This window comes from Cydia splendana, chromosome 11 (genome assembly GCF_910591565.1).
Source record: "Cydia splendana chromosome 11, ilCydSple1.2, whole genome shotgun sequence".
Lineage (NCBI taxonomy): Eukaryota > Metazoa > Arthropoda > Insecta > Lepidoptera > Tortricidae > Cydia > Cydia splendana.
In genome coordinates, this window is record NC_085970.1 from 11861772 (window position 1) to 11887256 (window position 25485).

The 25485-nt window shown below is 39.7% G+C and overlaps 1 protein-coding gene across 2 annotated transcripts in view; it reads left to right on the plus strand.

The window, feature by feature from the left end:
* The window catches only part of LOC134794906 (synaptotagmin-10-like), a 166810-nt gene extending 153081 nt beyond the window's left edge, over positions 1 to 13729 (plus strand). For both annotated transcript variants that reach the window (XM_063766755.1, XM_063766756.1), the window contains exons 7-10: positions 1232 to 1400; positions 10768 to 10888; positions 12791 to 12962; positions 13525 to 13729. In XM_063766755.1, coding sequence (XP_063622825.1) covers positions 1232 to 1400; positions 10768 to 10888; positions 12791 to 12962; positions 13525 to 13726 — 664 coding nt within the window. In that variant the 3' untranslated portion in view covers positions 13727 to 13729. The remainder of the gene's footprint in view (positions 1 to 1231; positions 1401 to 10767; positions 10889 to 12790; positions 12963 to 13524) is intronic.
* The last annotated feature ends 11756 nt before the right edge of the window (positions 13730 to 25485 follow it).

Sequence of the window (25485 nt, forward strand, 5' to 3'; positions counted from 1 at the left end):
TTTTTTAAAGGGTATTGTTTATCCTTCATTTTTGTACGAGTAGATAGGTAAATTCACTGTATATTTTTAACTTGCTTATTACTTATTAAAATTTAAATGAAGTTCAATGAAAAAAGTTTTTTGTTCGTATTTTCGTACTTAGCCACATGTTACTTCTGTTTTATACCATTTTAAGCATAGTTTAATTATACTCTAGGTAGGTATACCTACTTCTCTCTTCACATTATTAATATTTATTGTTATTAAGTACATTATATTACATACATCAAGTTGCAAACTTTTATTTTTAGATTTTTAAATATCTAACATCTTGGTGGGCCTATTTTTATGCATTTTTATGTTATCTCTATTCTCGATTTATTTAAGGTCGAGAACCTAGGGTCATGAAGCTAGACTTAGTCAAATATTTATCTCGATTTCTCTTCTTCGATCTCGACCTCAGATTATTTAGTATTAAAGATATCATCAAACATTAATCAGAGTTGAAATCCTTCTGTAAGGTATTTACTTCGAACTGAAATTTGTTTTAATTTATGATGATTTGTAAGCACGCAATGTCATACAAGCAAGGGCAAAATAAATAATACCTTATGACTGATATCTTAATATTTTACGAATATGGAATGGAATTGGTACAACCTGAAGCAGGCATTCTGGTCCTACACTTAAGAAAAATGAAAATGGATATGTTTGTGTGGTAGGTAATTTCTATACAAAGTGATCTCTGTATCCTCTGCAATGAGTTTTCTAATAAAAAATTTCACTGACAGGTCAAATCAAATTGAAACGATATCCAGGCATCGAGTTTTAAATGAAATAGCGTATGATATCACGGTTAAATTACCTAGTTTTTGAAGTTCTTTTGAAATAAAAATTGTGATCAAATCAAATATAATTATGAATGCCATTCACATTTTTCCAATAACTTTTTAATGCTTCGTTTTATGCACAGTTTAAGGCATTTTTTATTTTAACTGCAATCAACACTCCTAATTCTCAATCCCATTGGACGACCTCCAGGCCTAGTCGGTTGTGACCCTGCCTTTGAAACCCTGTCTTGAGTTCGAATCCTGGTAAAGGCCATTCATTTGTGTGATGAGCGCAGATATTTGTTTCTGAGTCATGGGTGCAGTAAAATTTTATAAGGATGTCCTTAATAGTATTCATTTATTAATTAAAGTATTTTTTGCGACAGTAGGACCAGTGGTACTAACGTTGTTGATTTGTCTAGTGTTCCATACGAGGAGCTTCGTCAGCGCTACCTGCAGTTCTCCGTGTATGACTTCGACCGGTTCTCGAGGCACGACCTCATCGGCCACGTGGTCCTCAAGGGTCTGCTGGAGTCGGCAGATCTGCATCAGGAGATTGAGTATACCATGAACATACTCGCTGCGCCACAGGTAATTACTTTATACATACCTACCTATAGTTTAGTAGGTACCTACGGCCCAAAAATTTAAAATCATTATTAAATGGAACAGAGTTTGTTTGGTTTCGTTCGATTTTAAAACCAAACAATTTCAATACAATATTCTAATACCAAATTGAATGCCAATTTTTCTTTGATGATGGGCCGCTAGATAGATATACGCTTTTTCGCAACTTGATCTTAACTATATTGGCGCAGATACCTAGAATTGGTATTTAGTAAGCACAAACGGAGACTCCGTTCCCGACCGATTACTCGGTTGCAACAAAAAAGAATCCGAGGCTCGTTTTAGGGCAACATAATCCCGTTAAATTGAAAATTGAATTGGCGAAGTCTTCGTACAAAGCGAATCTTGACCTGACCTTCCATTTTAGAGGGAAAACTGGACCTCATTTGGATTATTCCGGTCCGTTCACACTGTTTTCCTTCACCAAAAAACCGGAGTGGACCCATTGGGTTTTATTACTATAGAAAAGCCATACCAAGCAATAAAATTGTCGCAATCACAACCTGTACCACGCGACCAAAACCTCGTAAGCGCCGTGAAATTCATGGCGCTTACGCGTTTAGGTCACGAGATTCTCGCTCCGCTTCTATGGTTTGTTGTCAAAACAACAACTCATGGCGAAAAATACTGGTTCTCTGTGCCGGTTTCTATACGTAGTAATAATAGTTCAATGGGTGGACCTCCGGTTTAGAGGCTGCACACCTTACCGCTAGGCTACTAGGATTTAATTGAGTATTAACAGTAAATTGTTTCCCTATTCTCGAGAATTCTAGCGCAATACATTTTAAAAAAGTGCCGTAAAATGTGACTGATTGAACACAGAAGTATTTGAAAATAAAACCATGTTCAATCAATCAATTGCTCCTCTATTGATGACTTAAATACTTAACTGTATATCTCATTTTAATTTTAATTAATATGTCTATACAAATGCCTCGGTTAATTTCGTGTAATAATTAAACACTAATTAATTAATTAACCAAATCTTGGCTGACTTATTAAATTGGGGTTTTAGGTCTTATTAAATTCTAGAATATACCGACGATTCTCATGTAGAAAGCAAAATTAATTACGAATATAGTTTCCACGTGAATGTCAAAGAACCGAGAACCTCGCTCACACACGTTATTTGAATGATATTTCATTGCATCCCGCTTGTAATGTACTTAAAATACATGCGAACAAGAGAATTATCAAATCAAGTTCAAATTTTGAAAGTTCGAATTCGGCTCAAGAGTCAGTGCACGGCACTAATATTTTGGTGTTTTTGATACAAGATGGAACATTATAAGAAAACAAATATGAACACAAGGAAAATAATTATGCACTAGATCTGTACTATAACTCAGATGTAGTGCATAATTATTTTCCTTCGTATTTTCACGGAAACGTACGAACGTGTTGCTATTTCAGTCAGTCTCGGTACAAAAAGTACTGACGTTTACTGAATTAGCGAAATACGAACGTTTCCGAGAGAATACGAAGGAAAACAATTATGCACTACATCTGTATAGGATAGAACTCAATAGTGCTGTCCATAGCGTAGTACTTAATAACAAGTAAGATTGTACCTAATCAATCAATCAATCAGTCAATCAAATAATTTTGGTGCCCTGGCGCTTCGTAAACGATTCATAATGCGATGTCTGTTTAGTCTGTGGATACGTTAGACACATTCGAATGATTCGAATACAAAACAGCTTTTTTACTTCTATCTTTAGCAAATTTTGTTGTGCTTGTTTAATAAAGTAAGGAATTGTTTAATAATACTCGTGGGAAGTTTCCAGCTGGGTTGTTAATTTTCAGAAGCTTGTTACTTTGTAATACACAAAAGTGTATTTTTAGCCCCGTCCATAGAAAAAGGCTTTTTTCGTATTATATATTATAAGGAAGGCAATGTTCAGTTCAGGTATAAATACTTACTTAAATAGTTTCAGTTTGTTCTTATTCTTTTCTTTGTTGTTTTGTAAGAATCGATGTTAATGTTAGTATTATACCCCTCGTGGCTAATTATGGTTCCTACGACAGTTCATTTTTAGGGTTTCGTAGTCACCTAGAAACCCTTATACTTAGTTTCGCCATGTCCGTCTGTCCGTCCGCGGCTGTGCTCCATGATCGTTAGTGCTAGAAAGCTGAAATTTGGCATGGATACATTAATCACGCATGGCGACAAAACGGTAAAAAACTACAAAAAAAATATTTTAGGGTTAATTCCAAAAAAAAAAACTTTGTACCTATGGGTAGTCCCAAACAAACTTATATTTTTTTTGCTTTAACCCAATAGTATGGGGTATCGTTGGATAGGTCTTTCAAAACGAATAAGGGTCTCAGAAAATCATTTTTTGATATAGTTAATATTTATGACTCTAACTTTAGAACTATGGGTTTAAAAAAATATGAAAAAAATCGTTAGAATGAATATCAGTACTTGACAAAATATCCCTTCATATTGGCTAGAGTTACAAATTTTCAAAAATTCCTTATTTACTTTATTAGTATAAAAAATATTTTCTTGAAAAAATACATAATAGACAAAATAAGCAAGCTGAAGTGGCAATGGGCAGGCCACATTGCACGCAGAGAAGATGGCCGATGGGGTCGAAAAGTGCTCGAGTGGAGACCACGGACTAGCAAGCGCAGCGTAGGACGTCCACCCACAAGATGGACAGACGATCTTGTTAAGGTCGCCGGAAGACGCTGGATGCGGGTCGCTTCCAACCGGCACGTATGGAGGTCCAAGGGGGAGGCCTATGTTCAGCAGTGGACGTCTCATGGCTGAGATGATGATGATGAGACAAAATAACGGGAAGTACTTAGGTCAATAAATTAATTAAAAATTAAAAAACACGACTGCGAAAAAGCGAACTGAAAAGACAAAAATAATTTTTAGTTGTGTTAGTTACTCAACTTAATGAATGTAAAAAATTATTAGAATATGAGTGTTTAGTGAAGGTTATAAACAACAAACGCAAAAGTTTTATGCTCATTTAGAATCGTGACTCCTGTGTATTTTATTTCAATTGCAGTCGGGGACCTTGATGTATTGACATTTTCCCATTTAAAAGGTCCCCGACTGCAATTGAAATAAAATACACAGGTACAGTCACGATCCTAAATGAGCATAAAACTTTTGCGTTTGTTGTTTATAACCTTCACTAAACACTCATATTCTAATAATTTTTTACATTCATTAAGTTGAGTAACTAACACAACTAAAAATTATTTTTGTCTTTTCAGTTCGCTTTTTCGCAGTCGTGTTTTTTAATTTTTAATTAATTTATTTTATTTTATACTTTTTAGAATTTTTACATTCATTGAGTTGAGTAACTAACACAACTAAAAAATATTTTTATCTTTTCAGTTCGCTTTTTCGCAGTCGTGTTTATTAATTTTTTATTTAATTAATTAATTTTGGGGTCATGATTTCGTTAATAATCATTTGAAGTCACTTTATATTACTTTTGCGAGGGCGTCCTCAGTACAGAAAGGCACGCAGAGCGCCGCATATATCGGGCTACGCCCGACTACTTTGGAACGCGTACAGTGCGCCACGAACGTCGGGCTACGCCCGACGCTTTGAGCAAGAGGGCACTGAAGGCGTCTTGGTAAGGGTACAGCGTGTCACGTATGTGGGCCTACGCCCGACACTTAGTATGAGAGAGTCAAAGGCGCCTGGCTTTGGACCGAGTGCAGCGCGCCACGTACGTCGGGCTACATCCCACTCTTTTACCATTAGGGCGCCGAAGGCGCCCGGCTTTAGAACGCGTACAACGCGCCTCGTACACGCCCGACGATTTGAGTAAGAGGGCGCCGAAGGCGCCCGGCTTTGGTAAGCGTACAGCGTGTCACGTACGTCGGGCTACGCCCGACACTTTTAGTATGAGAATGTTGAGGGGACTGGCTTTGGACCGCGTGCAGCGCGCCACATACGTCGGGCTACGCCCGACGCTTTGAGTATGAGGCCGGCTTTGGTAATCATACAGCGTGTCAGGCTACGCCCGATACTTTTAATATGAGAGAGTCGTAGGCGCCTGGCTTTGGACCGCTTGCAGCGCGCCACGTACATCGGGCTACGCCAGAACCTTTAAGTGTGAGGGCGCCGAAGGCGCCCGGCTTTGGTATGCGTACAGCGTGTCACGTACGTCGGACTACGCCCGACGCTTTGAGTAAGAGGGCGCCTTCGGCGCCCGACACTTTTAGTATGAGAAAGTAGAAGTCGCCTGGCTTTGGACCGCGCGCAGCGCGCCACGTACGTCGGGCTACGCCCGACTCTTTTAGTATGAGGGCGCCGAAGGCGCCCGGCTTTGGAACGCGTACAGCGCGCCACGTACGTCGGGCTACGCCCGACGCTTTGAGTATGAGGCCGGCTTTGGTAATCATACAGCGTGTCACGCTACACCCAATACTTTTAATATGAGAGATTTGAAGGTGCCTGGCTTTGGACTGCGTGCAGCGCGCTACGTACATCGGGCTACGCCAAAACCTTTAAGTGTGAGGGCGCCGAAGGTGCCCGGCTTTGGAACGCGTACAACGCGCCACGTATGTCGGGCTACGGCCGATGCTTTGAGTATGAGGGCGTCAAAGGCGCCCGGCTTTGGTAAGCGTATAGCGTGTCACGTACGTCGGGCTACGCCTGACCCTTTTAGTGTGGGGGCGTCTTTGGCGCCTGGCTTTGGACCGAGTGCATATACTTGGACAAGTTGCAGGAAGCGCACATCTTTCTTACGCTCTGAGCCGTAGGCCCTACGTGGAGCTCACCCTTCGGCCTTAAAAAAAATGTCATCATCATCATAAATGTTAAAATTAAATCAAACCATACGGTACGGTACGGTAATGATACTTTCACGATTTGTTCTGCCAAAGTCGGTGCAGAGTTAGCTTAGACGGACTCTGTATCGTATCGATTAATAAATAGAAGTTATATTTTAAACTTTTCGATTCCATAAGCGCAATTACGAACATGTTTTAAAAACTATGAGTAGTATGTACCTACCTAATATAATATAATTATATTTTTTTATGATCAGCGGTCAAACCCTTTCCTTTTATTTTAATAAGTATCCCATTCAATAATAATATTTGGTTTTATGAGATTAGCTTCTCTTAACATATTTTGTCAATTCTTACTTTCTCAAAATGAAACTTAAACCCACATGTTGCATATATATTATCAATCGGCTTTCACAGCCCTTCATTTTGATACCCTACTCGATAGGTTTGCACGATATTTTTTTCTAAAGGTTGCGTAATATGGCGTATTAAGTCCGCCATATTGTTTTTATAATGACGTCACATAGCCTATGTTACCCGAGATGACGTAAGGATTCTAATGATGTATACGTCTAAATCGGTTAAGGCATTCAGAAGTTAAGGTGGAATAAAGAAACTCACATACATACAAACATGAACGCTGAAAACAATACACTCTTTTTGTTTGGGCAGTCGTGTAAAAATCACCAGGGACGAACGCCTAACCCAAAGGCATAAAACTTGTCCTAATGCCGTCATTAATCAGTCACCACTTCCATTTTGGTTGACACAAAATGGCGGATCTTTCTCGATAACTCCATACAGATACGACATTTTGTTCAAGTACCTTACAGCCCATTGTTGGGATATTTTATGAAGGTTAGTGGTTTTGAAGGAAGCCTGTTATTCCTATCGACGTGAGTGCACTCCTCTGAACCAAATTAAGTAGGTACATAGGTGCGTTGGGGTAGGATTGAAAGGGTTTCCGCCCGCACGCTCGACACTGGACGCGATTGAACGCGTAAAGGATTTCGCCGAGGAGGAGGTGTCTCAGGGTGGGGTTGTGATATCCGTGTCACTGGACATCTCAAACGCATTCAACACCCTACCCTGGGAGACAATAAAAGCGGCACTCAAATATCACAACGTGCCCTATTATCTACAAAAAACAGTGGCGGATTACTTTGCCGGGCGCGTTGTGGTATTACCAACTAAGGACGGTAGGGGGAGACGGGAGATGGCGTGCGGTGTTCCACAGGGCTCGGTGCTGGGCCCACTCCTGTGGAACATTGGATACGACTGGGTCCTACGCGGGGCCTCTTTGCGGGGAGTCAGCATTACCTGCTACGCTGATGACACCCTCGCATCAGCCCGTGGCAGGACCTACAGGGAGGCTGCCTATGTAGCTACAGCAGGAGTTGCATACGTGGTGCACAGGATTCGGGTGCTAGGTCTGGAGGTCGCACTGCACAAATCCGAGGTTCTGGTCTTCCACGGGCCTCGGAACAAACCACCGGAGGGAGCCCAAATTACCGTGGGAGGAACTTCCATTGCCGTTGGGTCGACGATGAAGTACTCAGGACTCGTTCTCGATGGTAAATGGAAGTTCGAGGAACATTTCAGGCGCTTGGCTCCGAAATTGCTGGCTGCAGCCGGAGCCCTTGGTCGGATCCTCCCAAATCTAGGCGGTCCAGGGGGAGCCTGCAGGCGGCTTTATATAAGTGTGGTGAGCTCAATGGCGCTTTACGGGGCGCCAATATGGGCGTTGGCCGCAGAGGGCCATAGCTCTCAGGGTGGCTAGAGCGTATCGCGATAACTCGCACGCAGCAGCCGGCCTGCTAGCCGGGAGCCCGCCTTGGGACCTTGAAGCCAAGGTTCAGTCCGCGGTCTATTGCTATTGTCCGCGGGTGATAGCAGCAAGGAGGGAGGAAAACTGGCCCGTCTCTCAAGAAGTTCGCAAGTGGCGGGAAGAAGCACGAGAGGTGCTCTATGAAAAATGGTCGGAGCGTCTGGAGATCCCGGGAGCTAGCCGGGACCTGGTGGCCGCTGTTTGGCCCGTTCTGAAAGAATGGGTCGAACGCAAGCACGGTGTACCTGTACCCTCCTTCCACCTCACATAGCTCCTGACGGGGCACGGCTGCTTCGGCTGGTACCTGTGTGAGAGGATGGGAAGAGAGCCGACGACAGTGTGCCACCATTGTGATGGAAGAGCCGTGGACACGCCCCAACACACGCGCGAGAATTGCCCTGCGTGGGCGGAGCCTCGCGCTGCCCTTGCCGCGGCTGTGGGAGGAGACCTAGCTCTCACTGCCGGCGCTAATACGCCGTATGATCAGCAGTGAGGAGGCATGGGCGGCAGTGGCTTCCTTTGGCGTCACCGTTCTGACACAAAAGGAAGCCGCAGAATGATCGCGCGAGGACGACGCCAACTCGCTTCCTCAGCGCCGAAGGAGGCCAGGTAGGCGGAGAAGAGTGGAAGTCGGATATACCCAATGAGATCCTTCTCCCGGGCCAGTGGGATCCATGAAGGATTCCCCCTGGGTCATGAAAAAAAAAAGGATTGAAAGGGTTTTTGAAAAGTCGCAAAAATTGATTTTTTTTCTCTTACCCCTTATGAAAAACCCTTTTCATCTAACCCCAACCAACTTAGTAAATGTATTAAAACGGGTGACTAATGTTTTCAAGTCGAAGGTTACATGTTTCGCTCCATAATAACCCATCTCCTCCTCCTCTTCGAGCTATTCAACTTAAAAAAAGTCAGTGACCTATTATTATTTTTAATATGTTTGTGTTTCACGGAGGTTTTGGCATCTTTATCAAAATGAAGTAAAATCTCCATATTTTTTTTTCCGGATCTCAGGGCGCCTAGCCAAGATGACATTCTTACATCGATAAACGCCTAACGCGAAGAAAAAAATATCCTGATGACAGCTACGAAAAGTCACGTGACTGTTTCCATACTTAATTTGTGACGTTATCTATGAAAAGGGACCTTATTGTCGATGGCGCTTACGCCATTATTAATGATGCTCCGATATAAATACAATGCCGCGCGACGCCGTGCGGCGTAAGCGCCATCGACAATAAGGTCCCTTTTCATAGATAACGCCCCATTTAAGTTTAATCATAATCTTTATTGTTTGTGAGAAATGGGTTGCATTGCCAGTAATTACTATTGTAACAATTTTAAGTTCCTATTGGCGTTTTCTAGAGTTAGACCAAGACAAGTCTGCAACGATTTTGATAGCACACGCAGGGCAAGTGTTATTTTAAACGTAAAACTTCTATGAGATGATGACGTTTAAATAACACTTGCACTGCGTTATGCTAACAAAATCGACTTTTCCTGGTCTAACTCTATCAACGGTTGTTATGTTGGTTAGGCTCCCAGGGGTCGCAATAAGAATGGTTATCTTGATTCGTACCCTCGCGTGTGTGAGGGAAGTGATGGATAATGGGCAACGGGTCCTCGTTTCTGGTGTATTGAATATTGGAATAAAGGTAGGAAGGTTCAAGGCCGAGTATTGTTGCTTTGACTAATGATGTCGTTATTTTCCTATTGATAAGAATGATAATATGAAAATCTTACGGTAAATATTATTTGATATCAATATTTGCAGTTGAGTTATTATGTTAGCCTTGTTAGTTTGTCTTGTTATCTTATATTGAAATATAAGCTTTTTGCCGTGGAACGTCACATATCTTTACTATTTCATATCTAGTGAATCTCTAAGTCTTTTCCCGAATCGCACCGTGGGTGTCCTATTAGGACGCGAATACGCGATCATCACCCACCCCGCTCCCTGACGGTGCGACGTGATTATCGAATGTCATGTTAGCGATGTTATTTTCAACACCCTATTCGATATTAATATATTTGATCGCGCGTTCGTACGAACTAAGTTCGCACGATTGTCAATTGAGTTTTAGGACACCTATTCGAGTTCAATAAGTTTGATCGCGCGTGCATACGAGTAAAATTCTAGTAAGGAGAAAGCGAAAAATCGTGTAGGTAAGTATATGAGGCGGATGCAGCATAGAATTATGTTTGTACCCGTCGCGTTTTCTGCTAGGCATGCTAGGGTACGAATCACTAGAAACCAGACGACACCTAGCAGTAGCGAAGCTCGCCCTAGGCGTCATCCATAATAGGGTGGATTGTGTAGAGCTGGTGTGTGAGGTGGTAAGACTGTATGCACCTGATGCGCGCGGGTGACTGAGCAGCGCGCGGCTGCTACACACCGCACTCACGCTGCTCAACTCTGTGCTTAATATGGCACCACACATTGATGTGTTCACATCCAAGTGGTCACAGCTCGTAGAACAATGTAAACGAATATTTGAATCGCTGTATTAATTAAGTAGTGTAGTGTAGTCAATTTAAAAATTAGGTTAGGTAATGTTGGTTAAATAGTATTTAAGATTGTAATCTATTGGCGAACGCTGTAATTACAATTTTTTGAATAATAAACAATGTTTTAACGGAACTTTTATTAATTTCCAGCAAACCGTTTTGATGTTTCAGAACGAGTAGGTTATGACTTATTAAATACCAACTGAGCATATTTTTGTTTGGCAACAGGAGAAGAAAGACCTCGGGGAGTTGATGCTGTCGCTCTGCTACCTACCGACAGCCGGTCGGTTGACAGTCACCGTCATCAAAGGAAGGAACCTTAAGGCCATGGACATCAGTGGATCATCAGGTAACGTTTTACACTACTGTCATGTCATTCTTTTAAAATTGCTTGTGCTAAATGTAACTTAAAAAAATATTACTATCATTTATTTACATACAAGATATATACAGTGGTACCTACTACTAAACGAAAGTAATAACTAGCTTAAATCTAAAATGGGCCCTTGAGGCATTGTACCAAGGAAGCTGGCGGCATTTCCTCGCTGTATAGCAATGCTGATAGGTTGTGGGAGGTCGCCTAGTAGCTTCGCGATTTCTGCGAACAACTTGTGCGCGCTGGGACTCCATGGACCTATTTAGTTATTTAAAATTTATGTTAAAGTGCCATTTTTGATAAAGTTTTGAAGTTTTATTTGTAAGAACTAAAACACAAAACAGGGCCTTTTTACGAGAAACATTTCATAAACAAGTCACATAATAAGATTATGACCAAGCATTACCATAAAAACCAAGTTTCTTAAAAGATTCTGAGCTTCATCCTTTACGTACCTACGTATCTTTTCAATTCCTTATATTAAAATCTGCAAACTCGTGCCCCATTCAGAGTGCGATAACAATAGCAATGAACGTCGGACGTGGCAATTTGAACGAGTACCTACCTACAAGTTGTCCGTGGGATTAACGCTGCAAAGCTTTGATCTGTTCGGAAGCTTGTTAGTCGTAAACTGGTAGGCACGTGGGCGAACAACGGCATTCTTTTTAATGAAGAGTCATCATTCATCAGTATACGAGTATACCTATATCCCGCTGTAGAACACAGTCTGTAAAAAACTGTTTGGGAATATACGCGGTATAGAAATCCAAAACACACCTTTGACTTTCTTTGCAGACCTATTATGTTTCCTTACGATGTTTTCATTTCCCAATAATTTAATTTATATAATTTAATTTTTGAAAAAATCATAACTGATACCTAGCTTACGTGTGTGTGAACTCCAATCATGAACTATACTCAAAAACCAATAAAAACAACTCAACCCAATGCATCTTATAGTTTTGATTTGTCTCTTGTCTAAGCAATGCAATGTTTAAGGGCTTTCGATACAAGCTGCAAACAGACAAAGCGCTGTTAACTTTCTAGACCGGGAGACAGTGACACATTTTACTGGGTCATTTGTACCAGTATGGCGGTTCGTCAGGGGTCTAAGTACGTAATGAAGGAAAGAAAAATGATGGTCATAGCGCTGGTACCGGCGGCCCAATCGCGGGGGCGTTAGTCGAACGTGTCGGATAAAATACGAGTGTCGAACGATTTGTTCCACAAAAATCCTCGTATTTTCAGATAGTCCATAAAAAAGAAGTAGGCGGTAGCGTAATGCCATACTACTCCGGTGTTACTTACTTCCTAACTATCGAACTCCACTTAATTAATAATTGCCTGACATCGAATACTATCAACTAATTGATGGCTCGTCGAGCCACTGGCACAAGACAAGTAATTGGTTTATGCCAATTTTCTCCGGCTTCCCCAACACTAAACTATTAAGGATCCCTAATTTACCGGGGGCAAACTTCGGGGTCTGTAATTCGATGACAGCTACTTGGTAACTAAAATGGTTCACTTGTTACATTGAACGGGTCACGAAAGTTTGCGACAGTACTGACACTAAGCGCATATACGTCGTAAATCTTTAGCTTACGAGAAAGAATGGTATTTCACTTGATCCTTGTTTGAAAATTGATATAAATCTTTAGAGATTTTGTCTTGTAGGTACGAGTATGTGTCACGCAAGAATGAAATTGTTGGATTTTATACAATTCTCGTTTTGCTGAAGTAAGATTAGTATTTTCTGATGCATTTGTATTTTCGTAGTTTGAATTTTATGCATACCTATAGTCTGTTAAGCCATTTCTGTCAGTAGAAAAAGGCGCTGACATTGGGCTTTCTAACAAAACAATTCCATTTCAGACCCATACGTGAAAATCTGCCTTATCTGCCAAGGCAAGAGGATAAAGAAGAAGAAAACCACAGTCAAGAAGAATACACTGAATCCGGTTTACAACGAGGCTCTGGTCTTCGATCTGCCTTCGGAGAACGTCTTTGATATCACGCTGCTGGTCAAAGTGATTGATTATGACAGGTTAGTTATATCTCGAAATTTCTTAAAAACTACTTTATTACTTACTTTGCCTCGTGCTGCACACAATCATCGGCTGGCATTCAGTTAATTTACTCATTTTCTTAAATTTTTCTCGTATCAGACATGTCCGGAAATCGGAAGCTGAGTAATATACGATCATTTCAAAAACTTGATTTAAGGATGACTCACGTTAGACGGGGCCGTATCCGGGCCTGAGCTTCCGGCGCATCGTTTTCTATGGAAAGTATCACGTGATCGCTTGTCCTGCCATAGAATAGTAAGGGCTGGAAGCTCCGGCCCGGACACGGCTCGGTCTAACGTGAGTCATCCTTTAGACAGAAAGCAGCTCGTGAGGCACCAGGATCGATACGGAATAGCGGTAGTCAAATAGTCATACTTTGGATTCAGGACCTTTTGACCTTTCCTTAGACTTTCCTCTTTGGTACGAAGGAAGTTGTAAATAAGGGTATAAGACACTGGGCTGTATAAAATATGAATTTGTTAAATAATAGCTTTGAGATTTTTAGAATGGTGTCATCAATAACACATCGTTTTTTAACAGGATTGGTTCCAACGAGCTGATAGGCTGCGCGGCCATCGGCTCCTCCCTTATCGGCATGGGTCGCGAGCATTGGCTTGAGATGCTGGACAACCCTCGGAAACCGGTGGCCCAGTGGTACCCGCTCAACAAGAGTCCACCCTCCAACGTCGCGCTACCTACCAATGACCATTCGAATGGCCTGAGCTGCTTAAATGGAAGGTAAGCTGCTCAAATGATTATAACGTTTTTTTTTTCTTTCTTAGTCAGTTCAACAACCGTATGCGATGGCACGTTTAGGTATATTCTTGCATTGTAATATAGTTTTTTAATATTTGTGTAAACAATGTTGTATATTGCAAACACAATACCTGTATTGTTTTTTTTTTAATAAATATATGACTCCCTATGGCAATAAATTAAAGAAAGAAACAAATTAAATATTGAAACTGGAGTTGATAACCTTCAAATTACAGCACGTGTAAATTGTATGTAAAGAAACATACATGTGCATATACAAGTCGGTAATATTTCCGCGAAATGGATTTTTGTGGAAATAAATTCATTGTATTTTAATAGGAATACATGTGCATATACAAGTCGGTAATATTTCCGTGAAATGGATTTTAGTGAAAATAAATTCATTGTATTTTAAATAATAGGAATTCTAGCGCACTATCACTATTCCCTCTGATTAAATGCGCCAAAACATTGCAGAATTCTCTTTGCATTTCTCATTTCAGACTGTCACAAAGGGTTTTTGTTCACAGATGAAGAGACGACGACTGTGAACCATCTCAAAATGGCCGCTAAACAACACAAAATGGCGCGTCTCCGCAGAAAGCCGCGCCTTCAAAGGACCGGGAAACGTTTTGGAATTCTCACGATGCCAAATGTATAGGTATATATGTGACTAAAATAAGGGTTGTATGTCCATTTACTGTAGTTTAACGATTGGTGTTCGGTGATATTGAAACGTAGTGTTAGACTAGGTTAGATTGTTTGTTACAGTAGACATGAATTTAACCCTTAGCGATTATTTATGATTAGTTTAGACGTAGATACGTATACCCTTTATATATTTTATAGTTAAAAGCATATCCTGATAGATATCATGTCATATCTTTGTCATTCAACAAGTTATTATTGAAATTTGGAGCCTTGAATGTTTTCTTGTCCACTTTGCTCTGGTGGTATTTATACACTTTTATATTTATAAACATATTTTTAATATACATACGCACACTCTCTTCAAGACTTGATCGCGTCATGTAGAATTAAATGTAGGTACCTCTAAGTGATTCAATGTTGTAAAATTGTTGTCAGTTGGAACATACCTGTAAGCAAAGGGTTAAACAGACTTGGTTAAATGGAGGGTTAGGGGTTAGATAGATTCAGGACATATCCAAGGCTAACTGACGCGAGTTTGTAAGTATTTTTATCGTTTCTGTTATTGGAAAATTGCATTTTTTGCAGTTAAAGTTTGAATTGAGGGGTCTAGAAAAATTTGTCGGTTTGTGTTGTTCATACCGAGTCTGTTTGGGCGCCATTATAGTATTTGTATGTGCTTTGAAATATAGATATTATAATGAAATAAATATTCTATGATACCATTTTACTAAATGCACAGAAGAGTTATAATTTTTTCGAAATCTTCGTGAATGTTATTTAGTGTTGGACAATAATGTAGAGGGAAATGTTGCAAGAAAATCACGAAATATGTTTTATTTTTCACCTAACTTGCACGATATTTATAAAAAATATAATGATATTCTTAATGTATGTTACCGTCTTTTTAAGATAAAATCGAAGCTTTAAATCGTGTTAAATAAATTTTAAGAATATATATTGAAGTCAAATGAATATTAAATTGTTTAATATAAAGTTATACTTTTAGTTTATATTAAGACGTCTTATTATATATTTTGAAACAGTAAAACTGTCATGTCAAGTATGTATTTAAGCAAATCAATGAAACATTAAGTTTAATAAGTTAACAAGGGAATATATATATATATATATATATATACTTATATGTAAGGAAAAACATTTTGTTCTATAAAATAGTTTGATTTCGTCGAGGATTGTTTGCTCAAAGCAAATTATACTGGTTAACTTATAAAATATAAATGCATTTTTTAGTTATCGTGATTTCTCAACATTTGAATAATATTTATAGCGACTTTAATGACCCTGTTATTTAAAATCCAAAGATTTCAATGAAAGATGTGGTCATCTTAATCACGGGTAAGCACAAAATAGTTTTATTTTTCAATGAGTCGTAGTGAATATTATTTTTAAACTTAAAATTAAGGGAATAACTTCTAAGATTATATTAGCAATGATAATTAATACAGAATCTCTTGAATACGAATTTCAATTGTACTGCCTTTGTAACAAATATTGGACTTTATATGAAATATAAATCTTTCTCTTGCTATATGGAGATTTTGGAGATACATTTCTCATTAAGAGAATCATGTAATTTTTTTTATTTCCTAGCGTTATCCCGGCAGCTTGGGATCCGCTTGGCAACTAATCTCAAGAATTGGTGTAAGCACTAGTTTTTACGAAAGCGATTGCCTAACCTTCCAAACCAGAGGAGGAGCTTAATATTTTTTGGAATGGGACAGTCACGTATGAGATCAAAAATTGAGATTCGAATACGGTAAAGCCGTGATAACCAGTCTACTCTAAGGTTTACAGAAGTCGAGTACGACTTGGAATGGTATAGGTAAATAGACATTCTACGCTTATGTAATAGTTTAAAATCAAAATACACTCCTACATATAAATGTCCATAACTTTGCAGTCTCTCTTTCTTAGTGCTGTGCACGGAAAAATGCGACGTTTTCAACCAAAACGTACCAAATTGTCGGTGTTCGTTAAGGTTGATTTCAAATTGAAGCTATATAGAAATAGCTCCTTATTGAAAACCGACAATAATTACCCTTTTTGTTGAACATGGCACAAATTATCTTAAAACCTGTTAGAATTCTTGTAGAACACTAAGAACTAAATTGTAAACTTGTATCAAGCTTTTGTGATACAAACGTAGTTTTAAGGCAAATATATCATACGTTCTAAACTGAATTGTTTGTCGTGTTTATACAATTTCATGTAGTTCTACTAATGTTAATGTAAACTCTGAGTTTACTTATTTAACATGAACCTAGTTCTGAATGTTTACTTGGAGTGGGGAGAGCGTATTTCAACCGTATTAATTTATATAAGTAAGTTATATCCTACTTCCTATCCTATTATTTTAATATATGTATATTGCATAGGCAGTTTAATAAAGCTGCGAATTGTGCAACGTCTAATAAAAATTAAGTACTATAAATCTATAAAAAAGCAAAGGAAAGGCGCGCTTTTTTGTACAAATTGAGAAACTCATTTTTTTAAGTCGTTTAAAAAGTATTTAAATAAATAATATGAAAATCACCATCGTAAAACAATATTAATCATTCCTTATGGAACCAGAGATTTTTTTTTATTTATTCAGAAGACATACATGATACATAAGTCAGAAGTGCATAATAGGCACATAAATCTTTCTCCTAAAAAGACCTGGAGAGTTTGAGTTTTACACGCTGTACGAATATACAAGTACTATATTGCATGGATATTAGTATTTCTACTGAGTTTACATGCGATTTAATATTAAACAACGTCGTTTGATACGCTCTCCATTTTGTGACAATTTTGAAAATGACAGTACAAGACGGGTAGAAGAGATGGAGTATTTTTTTATCACGTTAGGGTACTTGACGCATGTCTACATACTGTAATTTAATGTTGATGTAAGTAATTATACCTACTGATTTAATAATAAAATGTTGACTTTTTTACATCGGTTTTTCTATTGAAATGCCTTTCCGTGTGTAGTCCCCAAATAAAATTTAATGAACAACAGAATTAGATCCTTTTTGATATGATAGATCGCGATTTAAATACGTGACCCGCTAATGCTGGGGCCACACTAGCGGGAAACGCCGTTGATTATGGCATAATGGGCGTTTTTAATACGGCCACACTGGGATTATCGCGATAATTAACGGCGTTTCCCGTTAGTGTGGCTTAGGCATAACAATTCAGGTGCTCACGAAATGCTATCAGGGCTTTAACCGCGAAAATCGAAGTTCGCAAATTGCGGGCATTTTTCTCTGTCACTCTAATTACGCCTTCATTGGAGTAAAAGAGAAAGATCCTCGCAATTTGAGAATTTCGATTTTCACGGTAGGCCCTCAGGGGTCGTCTCGTAGGGCATTTCACTCGCACTCATTGGTAATCGTGAGACGCCTGTTGATTCTATTCAGGGACTATCAAAATGAGATGAAGCCATATCGAACTATTAAAACATAATCGGCCTCTGAATACCGCTCTTAGGGCCAGTTGCACCAACCACATTTGGTGGACTGATTAACGTCAATGAACAGTGTAATATGAAACTTCCCATACAATAAAATGTGACGTTCCACGGCAAAAGGTACGTTATGGCGGCTGGCGCTTACGTCGCATAGCACCGCAATAATATTGGAGCGGCGCTAATAATAGCGTAAGCGCCAACCGCCATTATGCACCTTTACCCGTGGGACGTCACAAATTAGCGAACGCTTTAACGGTGACAGACGGTTTGGTGCAACCGACCCTTACAGTCTTGTAGTATAGTTGACGAAACATAATTTGAACCTATTAGTCATAAAACTTGTCTTTAGGAATACAAAAGGACAAAAAAGGATGAGAAGTTTCGGCATGACGCGTGTCATCCGTATAGAGCGAATAACTAGTTATGATACTTTGTGTTTCTGGAGTGATATATATAGATAAGTTATTATGCAAGTGAAACCTTTTTTCGACACGGATCGTATTTACTTTGATATTAATATCTCAGTTTTGCAATATGATCCCGTCTTGGTACAATTAATTGGTTTTGGTACTTATAGACGAAATAGATTTGATACCTAGGTATTTCCAGACCTAATACTCGTATTTAGCCACGTTGGTTTCTGAATAATTTAATTTAACAGACTTCTTCAAGAGTTGGAAAACTTATAAATTGAAATGTAGAAAAGTAATTGGGCTCAAGATTGTTTAGCTCAAGTAGGCTTTAATCAAAACCGTCGTGGTTGTTTTTATTACCCTTTTATAAAAGAATTACCCTATTATACTGTATTTCAAATAAATTATTTTACACCATGCATGGAATAAAACACCAGAAAATTATTAGAAAAACACAGATAGGAGTTATTTTTAACAACAAGTTCTATTTAATAAATCGGATAGAAATATAAAAAGTAGGTTAGTTGACCGTGACGTCATGATCTTATATTTCCTTCGAGCAACACGGAAGGGAGGCGGCATTCGCACTATTTCCCCTCTGCCTAGGTACAAGATCAACTGATCTAGCGCGGGTAATAAAACTAGTTGCGCTCGGATTTTTAACCAGACCAAATCCAGTCGCGCGAGTGAACACAGCAGCAGAAAAAATGCCTAATTGCTCGGTTTTTTGTTTTAAAAAGAGGTCGGGGACATCATTTTTACAAAAAGAAGGTGTTTCACATGTAAACATTTCACATGTAATAATTTTTATACTTACATATCATACGTTTAATTACATTTAAACACAATTATTATATTTCAGTCTCATGTAATTGTTGGATTTATCGATTTTGCTCGCCCAGTACAAATTGTGGATCGGTCGAGCGATAAATCCGACTTCTCATCTCTCAGAAAACAATAAAATTCTTGGACGAAAATGTGTTACACTTGTGTTGTGTTGTGACACTTGTGACTCGTCCGTACACAAAAACAGATCGAGGTGTGCAAGATTTGCCTGTGTAGGGTGTCATTTCTATGTATTTGTGTCGTCATTACAGATTGGATTTTGTATGTAAGTGTGTGAGAAGTGCGACTGTATGCACCTTTTCCCCCGCAAAAAATGGCAGAAAGATTTGCACGGTGATATATCGCTTGGGCCCCTCCCTTCCGATGTGTCGGAAGCCGCTTATGCTCGAAGTATGTTTCATATAAATTCCATATTAGCAAAACGTTTTGACAGTTCTAAAAAAGTAACTGATTTGACTAGTAGGAAAATACCCTATAGTCAAGCCATTTCGTGCGATAATATTAAATTTATCGGTGCCAATAATATTCTCACTTCTCATGCTCAAAAAGTGCACCTTTATGTCGTGCGTAGACGACATAAAATCGCATTTTATGCTCTAGAGCATAAAAGTAAAATTTTCTTCTAAGACTAAGGTAATCGGTCTCAACAGCCAAACAGTTAAAACATATTGCACAATTTTACTGACCAATAAAATTGTGTAGATGACAAAACTTGTTATATTATTTTATTTTTGCTACAATTTATTAGAAATCCGTATTTTCTGTCATTAAATTTAATAAATCACATAAAATAGGAGTCGATTATCGTTCAAAAATGCTCCGAAATGTTTGACTTGGCAGAAAACCAAGCGTCTGAAACTCTGATCACATGTTGAAAAAAAAAAATTAAAAAGTTAGTTGGCGGGAATTGGTTATGTATTATGTTCTTTCGCTTTACGACAATTTCGTGGTGTAAATTGCCGTGAAAAATATAATTTCATTTTCCTCGCAATCGAAGTGAAAAGCAGAGTGTACAACAAGGGCATAAATGTCCATTTTTACCCTCGTCTACTATTTTGGTCTTCGCTTCGCTCAGACCAAAAAATTGCCTCGGGTAAAAATGGGTCACTTTATGCCCTTGTACAATCTACTATTCTTCAACTATTCGTAGCGTGATTGACTAGTACCTGCGCTACGCGCTACGCGTGGCGTAGCACTAAAGAAAAAACCGAGCAGTTAAAGAGTAGTGCGCTTTTCTTTTGACATTGGAAATGTCTTTTCGTTCGCTCCAGTATACGGTCCGATTTCACGAAAAAGTGCGATCCCCTTATATCTCGGAAAGTTGTGAAGATATGATATTAAAAAATAGGCTCAAAAGACGCATAATCACGAGAGCTGTAAGGTGCAAAAATAATTATTTGAGAAAGTCAAAAACAAAAAAAGTTATGGTCGAAATAGTGAAAATAAAATTAAATTTTTTCCGAATTTTTGATTTTGGTGCTCGATAATTTGGAAACGAAGAATGATATCAAAAATTTGAGAAAAACGGCTCTGGACAATTTAGTCAGCTACAATTTGAGCCTAAACCAAAGACGATCGGGTTAAGGGTTTGCCCTGTAGCCTAACCTTAAAATAGTCAAAAAGTCAGAACGACATTTTTCACAGGACATTTATGACTTCATGTTTCGCAGAGTTCGTTATCGGTGTTTGTTGTGAAAAAAGAGGGAGAGGGAGAGGGAGAGGGAGAGGGAGAGGGAGAGGGAGAGGGAGAGGGAGAGGGAGAGGGAGAGGGAGAGGGAGAGGGAGAGGGAGAGGGAGAGGGAGAGGGAGAGGGAGAGGGAGAGGGAGAGGGAGAGGGAGAGGGAGAGGGAGAGGGAGAGGGAGAGGGAGAGGGAGAGGGAGAGGGAGAGGGAGAGGGAGAGGGAGAGGGAGAGGGAGAGGGAGAGGGAGAGGGAGAGGGAGAGGGAGAGGGAGAGGGAGAGGGAGAGGGAGAGGGAGAGGGAGAGGGAGAGGGAGAGGGAGAGGGAGAGGGAGAGGGAGAGGGAGAGGGAGAGGGAGAGGGAGAGGGAGAGGGAGAGGGAGAGGGAGAGGGAGAGGGAGAGGGAGAGGGAGAGGGAGAGGGAGAGGGAGAGGGAGAGGGAGAGGGAGAGGGAGAGGGAGAGGGAGAGGGAGAGGGAGAGGGAGAGGGAGAGGGAGAGGGAGAGGGAGTGGGAGAGGGAGAGGGAGAGGGAGAGGGAGGGGGAGGGGGAGAGGGAGAGGGAGAGGGAGAGGGAGAGGGAGAGGGAGAGGGAGAGGGAGAGGGAGAGGGAGAGGGAGAGGGAGAGGGAGAGGGAGAGGGAGAGGGAGAGGGAGAGGGAGAGGGAGAGGGAGAGGGAGAGGGAGAGGGAGAGGGAGAGGGAGAGGGAGAGGGAGAGGGAGAGGGAGAGGGAGAGGGAGAGGGAGAGGGAGAGGGAGAGGGAGAGGGAGAGGGAGAGGGAGAGGGAGAGGGAGAGGGAGAGGGAGAGGGAGAGGCTGCTAGCAGATAGCTGAACCCTGGCAGTACCTAGTGGAGCTCGGGTTTAATACAACATAAGTACACGCTGTTTTGGTCATCGGACTCGTCTCGATGAGCACTTAGGAGAGTAGTACCCAAGATAGAGCTGATGCTGAACCCTGGCTGTACCTATTGGAACTCAGGTTTGGTGCAACATAGACAAACGCTGTTATGGTCATCTCTCGTCGCGTCAAACTGCTGTCAAGAAAAATACATATCTTGCAGCAAATGGGCCGCTGCCGATCAAGACTCGAGTGACGATAACGGCGATGTGGCTACCACTTCTCGAGTTGACTACGGATTTGCCGTGTAATAATTTTCTTGTACTTTGAACATTAATATATCCTGCTTATTAATCGAAAAATCGGGCAAGTGCGAGTCGGACTCGCGCACGAAGGGGGCTGTCCATAAATTACGTCATCGATTTTTGACGATTTTTGACCCCCCCCCCCCCCTATAATCATCCAAAAATCATGCTTCAAATGACCCCATTTCCTCCTACTTCATGCTACCGTCATCCGATGTCCAGACCCCCCCCCCCCCTAATTTGAAATGACGTAATTTATGAATAGCCCCAAGGGTTCCGTACCATATAAAAAAAACAAAAAAAAAAGCAAAAAAAAAACGGTCACCCATCCAAGTACTGACCACTCCCGACGTTGCTTAACTTTGGTCAAAAATCACGTTTGTTGTATGGGAGCCCCATTTAAATCTTTATTTTATTCTGTTTTTAGTATTTGTTGTTATAGCGGCAACAGAAATACATCATCTGTGAAAATTTCAACTGTCTAGCTATCACGGTTCGTGAGATACAGCCTGGTGACAGACGGACGGACGGACGGACGGACGGACGGACGGACAGCGAAGTCTTAGTAATAGGGTCCCGTTTTACCCTTTGGGTACGGAACCCTAAAAATGAAATATGTACCTATACTTATGCGCCACGGCGACAATTATTCAAACTTCGATCCGCGTGTGGAAATTTTGCAATTTGTTTGTTCACATGCGTTATGTCCAGGATACTTGTGTTAGTCTAAGAATAAAATAATTATCATTCAACGTTGTAGTTTTATTTTGTAACTTTTTCCTTATCCAGACTTTCTCGTCGCTCAGCGACAATATTTTTTCGAATTCCGTAGATTCATTTCCAATGTGCTCGATAGTCGTGTGAGGCACGAAATCTGTGAATTTTTTGTTTATGGCCCTATAGTTCGTTTTTTACGCGATCTTGACGTCTTTTAATTGAAAAACGCTTTTTAAAAATCAGTGACTATTTCTTATGAAAGCAAAAGAATGAAAATAATCGTATATGATTCATAATTGTTACATATTTGCCGTGACTTATTTTTCAATGAAAAGGTACGTCAAGATTGTTTACCTTTTTTCTAATGCTAAGAAAACGGACTATAAGATATATCGATGCCTGCCGCGCGCCAATTGGACCAAACCAAGACAGATGCACTGATAATCCAGTAACTTTGTCGAATTTTGTAACTTGGCTCTTTTGCGTCAAATCCGGTAGTTCTGATTTTTTGCTGACTTGTTTATGATGTTGGCCCAATGAATAATCCAAGTTTGTGACTTCGAGCGCCGAACGCAACTTTGTCAAAAATCGAATGAACCGCAATTTTTTTTAGATTTGGGCGATTATAACCCTAAAGTACTAGTTTTTGGTAGTAACTTCCTAGGGCGTTTTTAAAGTAGACTAAATTTTCTACAATAAGACACTAGAATTGTCTCTGTACATCTAATATTTTCCGAGATAAAGCCTTTCAAAATTTTATAATTTTACATCAGTTCTTAGGTGTAATATAAGGGTTAGGTTGGTTAAGATGTACAGAGACAATTCTAGTATCTTATTGTAGCAAATTTAGTCTACTTTAAAAACGCCCTAGGAAGTTACTATCAAAAACTAGTACTTCAGGGTTATAATCGCCCAAATCTAAAAAAAAATGCGGTTTATTAGATTTTTGACAAAGTTGCGTTCGGCGCTCGAGGTCACAAACTTGGATTACTCATTGGGCCAACATCATAAACAAGCCTGCATAAAATCAGAACTACCGGATTTGACGCAAACTTAAAATGTATAATTTTACTGTATTATGACTGATATTATATTATGTTCGTAAATGTAACTAAATATTTAACTACATTAAAGTACTTCACCAAGTTTCCAAAGTTAATGTTTCAAAGGGATGAAACTCTGTGCTCTCGTAACTTTTAATTCAAAATGTGCAGCTAAACAGAAAATCACAGTACATTTTCCATGCACAACGACAAGTCCAATTTCGGTTTGTACAGATTGGATCTTACGAGTATTTCAAAGAGAATTCATTACGGTTGCGACTTCTTGCTTTCAACTAGGGAATTTGCGGTAGATTTGTATTGCGCAAAATATATGTTAGAGTTAGACCCAAGGCTCGGAACCGGTTTTGTCTTCATACAAAAAATACCGGTATTATTACGTTCTTGTTCGTTCTTTGGTTTATTATTTCATTTTTAATGGGACAATCTAATAATACGAAGTAGTTACCTAAATACATGATTCAGTCCTACGTAAAGAGCATAAAATAATTAAAAACGTAGGGCTATATCGGGTTTTTCAAAAAAACCGGTTCCGAGCCCTGGTTAGACCAAGAGAAGTTTGCAACCGTTTTGATAGCACACACAGTGCAAGTGTTATTTATACGTCATAATTTCATAGAAGTTTGACGTTTAAAATAACACTTGCACTGCGTGTGCTACTTAAAATCGTTGCAGACTTACCTTGGTTCAACTCTACCTGACATTTTTAGAGCACCGTACAAAACTTTGTTCACGGTGCTCTTATGGGATCACTTCCGTCTTGCTATAAATTAGTATAGCATGTAGGTTAAGTATACTTATTAACAAACCGCGGTTTCTTCACGATGTTTTCCTTCACCGAAAAGCAACTGGTAAATATCAAATGATATTTCGTACATACGTTCCGAATAACTCATTGGTTGAACCCGCGACCTCCGGATTGAAAGTCGCCGGCTCTTACCGCTAGGCCACCTGCACTTCCAAACTTTTTCGTCACATAATAGACGTAAATCACTAGACGGGTCACGAGTAGGGTTGCCAACTTTTTTTTGGTGGAATATAGTATTTTCCAGAATAAGGCATCAAAAATATAGTACATTTAAAAAAATGTAGTACTTACCTACTTTTAGATAAAATACTAAACATGAGTGTAATATACGTTTAATCGGAAATATAGTATTTTAGCGTACTTACTATATATTTTTCCAAAAGTATATAGTACAGAGAGCCAAAATATAGTACAATACTATATAATATAGTACGGTTGGCAACCGTAGTCACGAGAGATGTGGTCCCAATTAAAACACGACACCGTTGGATAGTTTTTCCATCCCCTAGCTTTTTTACTAACAGGAGTTTAATAGCTTAGATTTCGACAGCTAGTCCTAACTTGTTATCGTTGAATAAAGTACTTTTTCACCTCAGCAGCTCGAACAAGGGTACTTTGCTTCTTAAAAACAGTGAGCAAAATGCGATTTTGCTCACTGAGTCATTTTGTCTCACTCAGTGAGCAAAATCGCATTTTGCTCACTAAGTGTGTCTCACTCACTGAGCAAAATCGCATTTTGCTCACCGAGTGAGACAAAATGACATTCAAGTGACCTTTATAGTCAAATGTCATTTCAACAAGTTCGATATGTGGGTTCTATTATCTCTGTCCCTCTAGGTATGTTCTCACTGCTTAGGGTGAAAAATTTTGTGTACTACACGAGATCAAAGTTATTTACATCTCGTGCGCTTTTGAATCCCTTACTACGCTCAAGATTCTAAATTAGATTCAC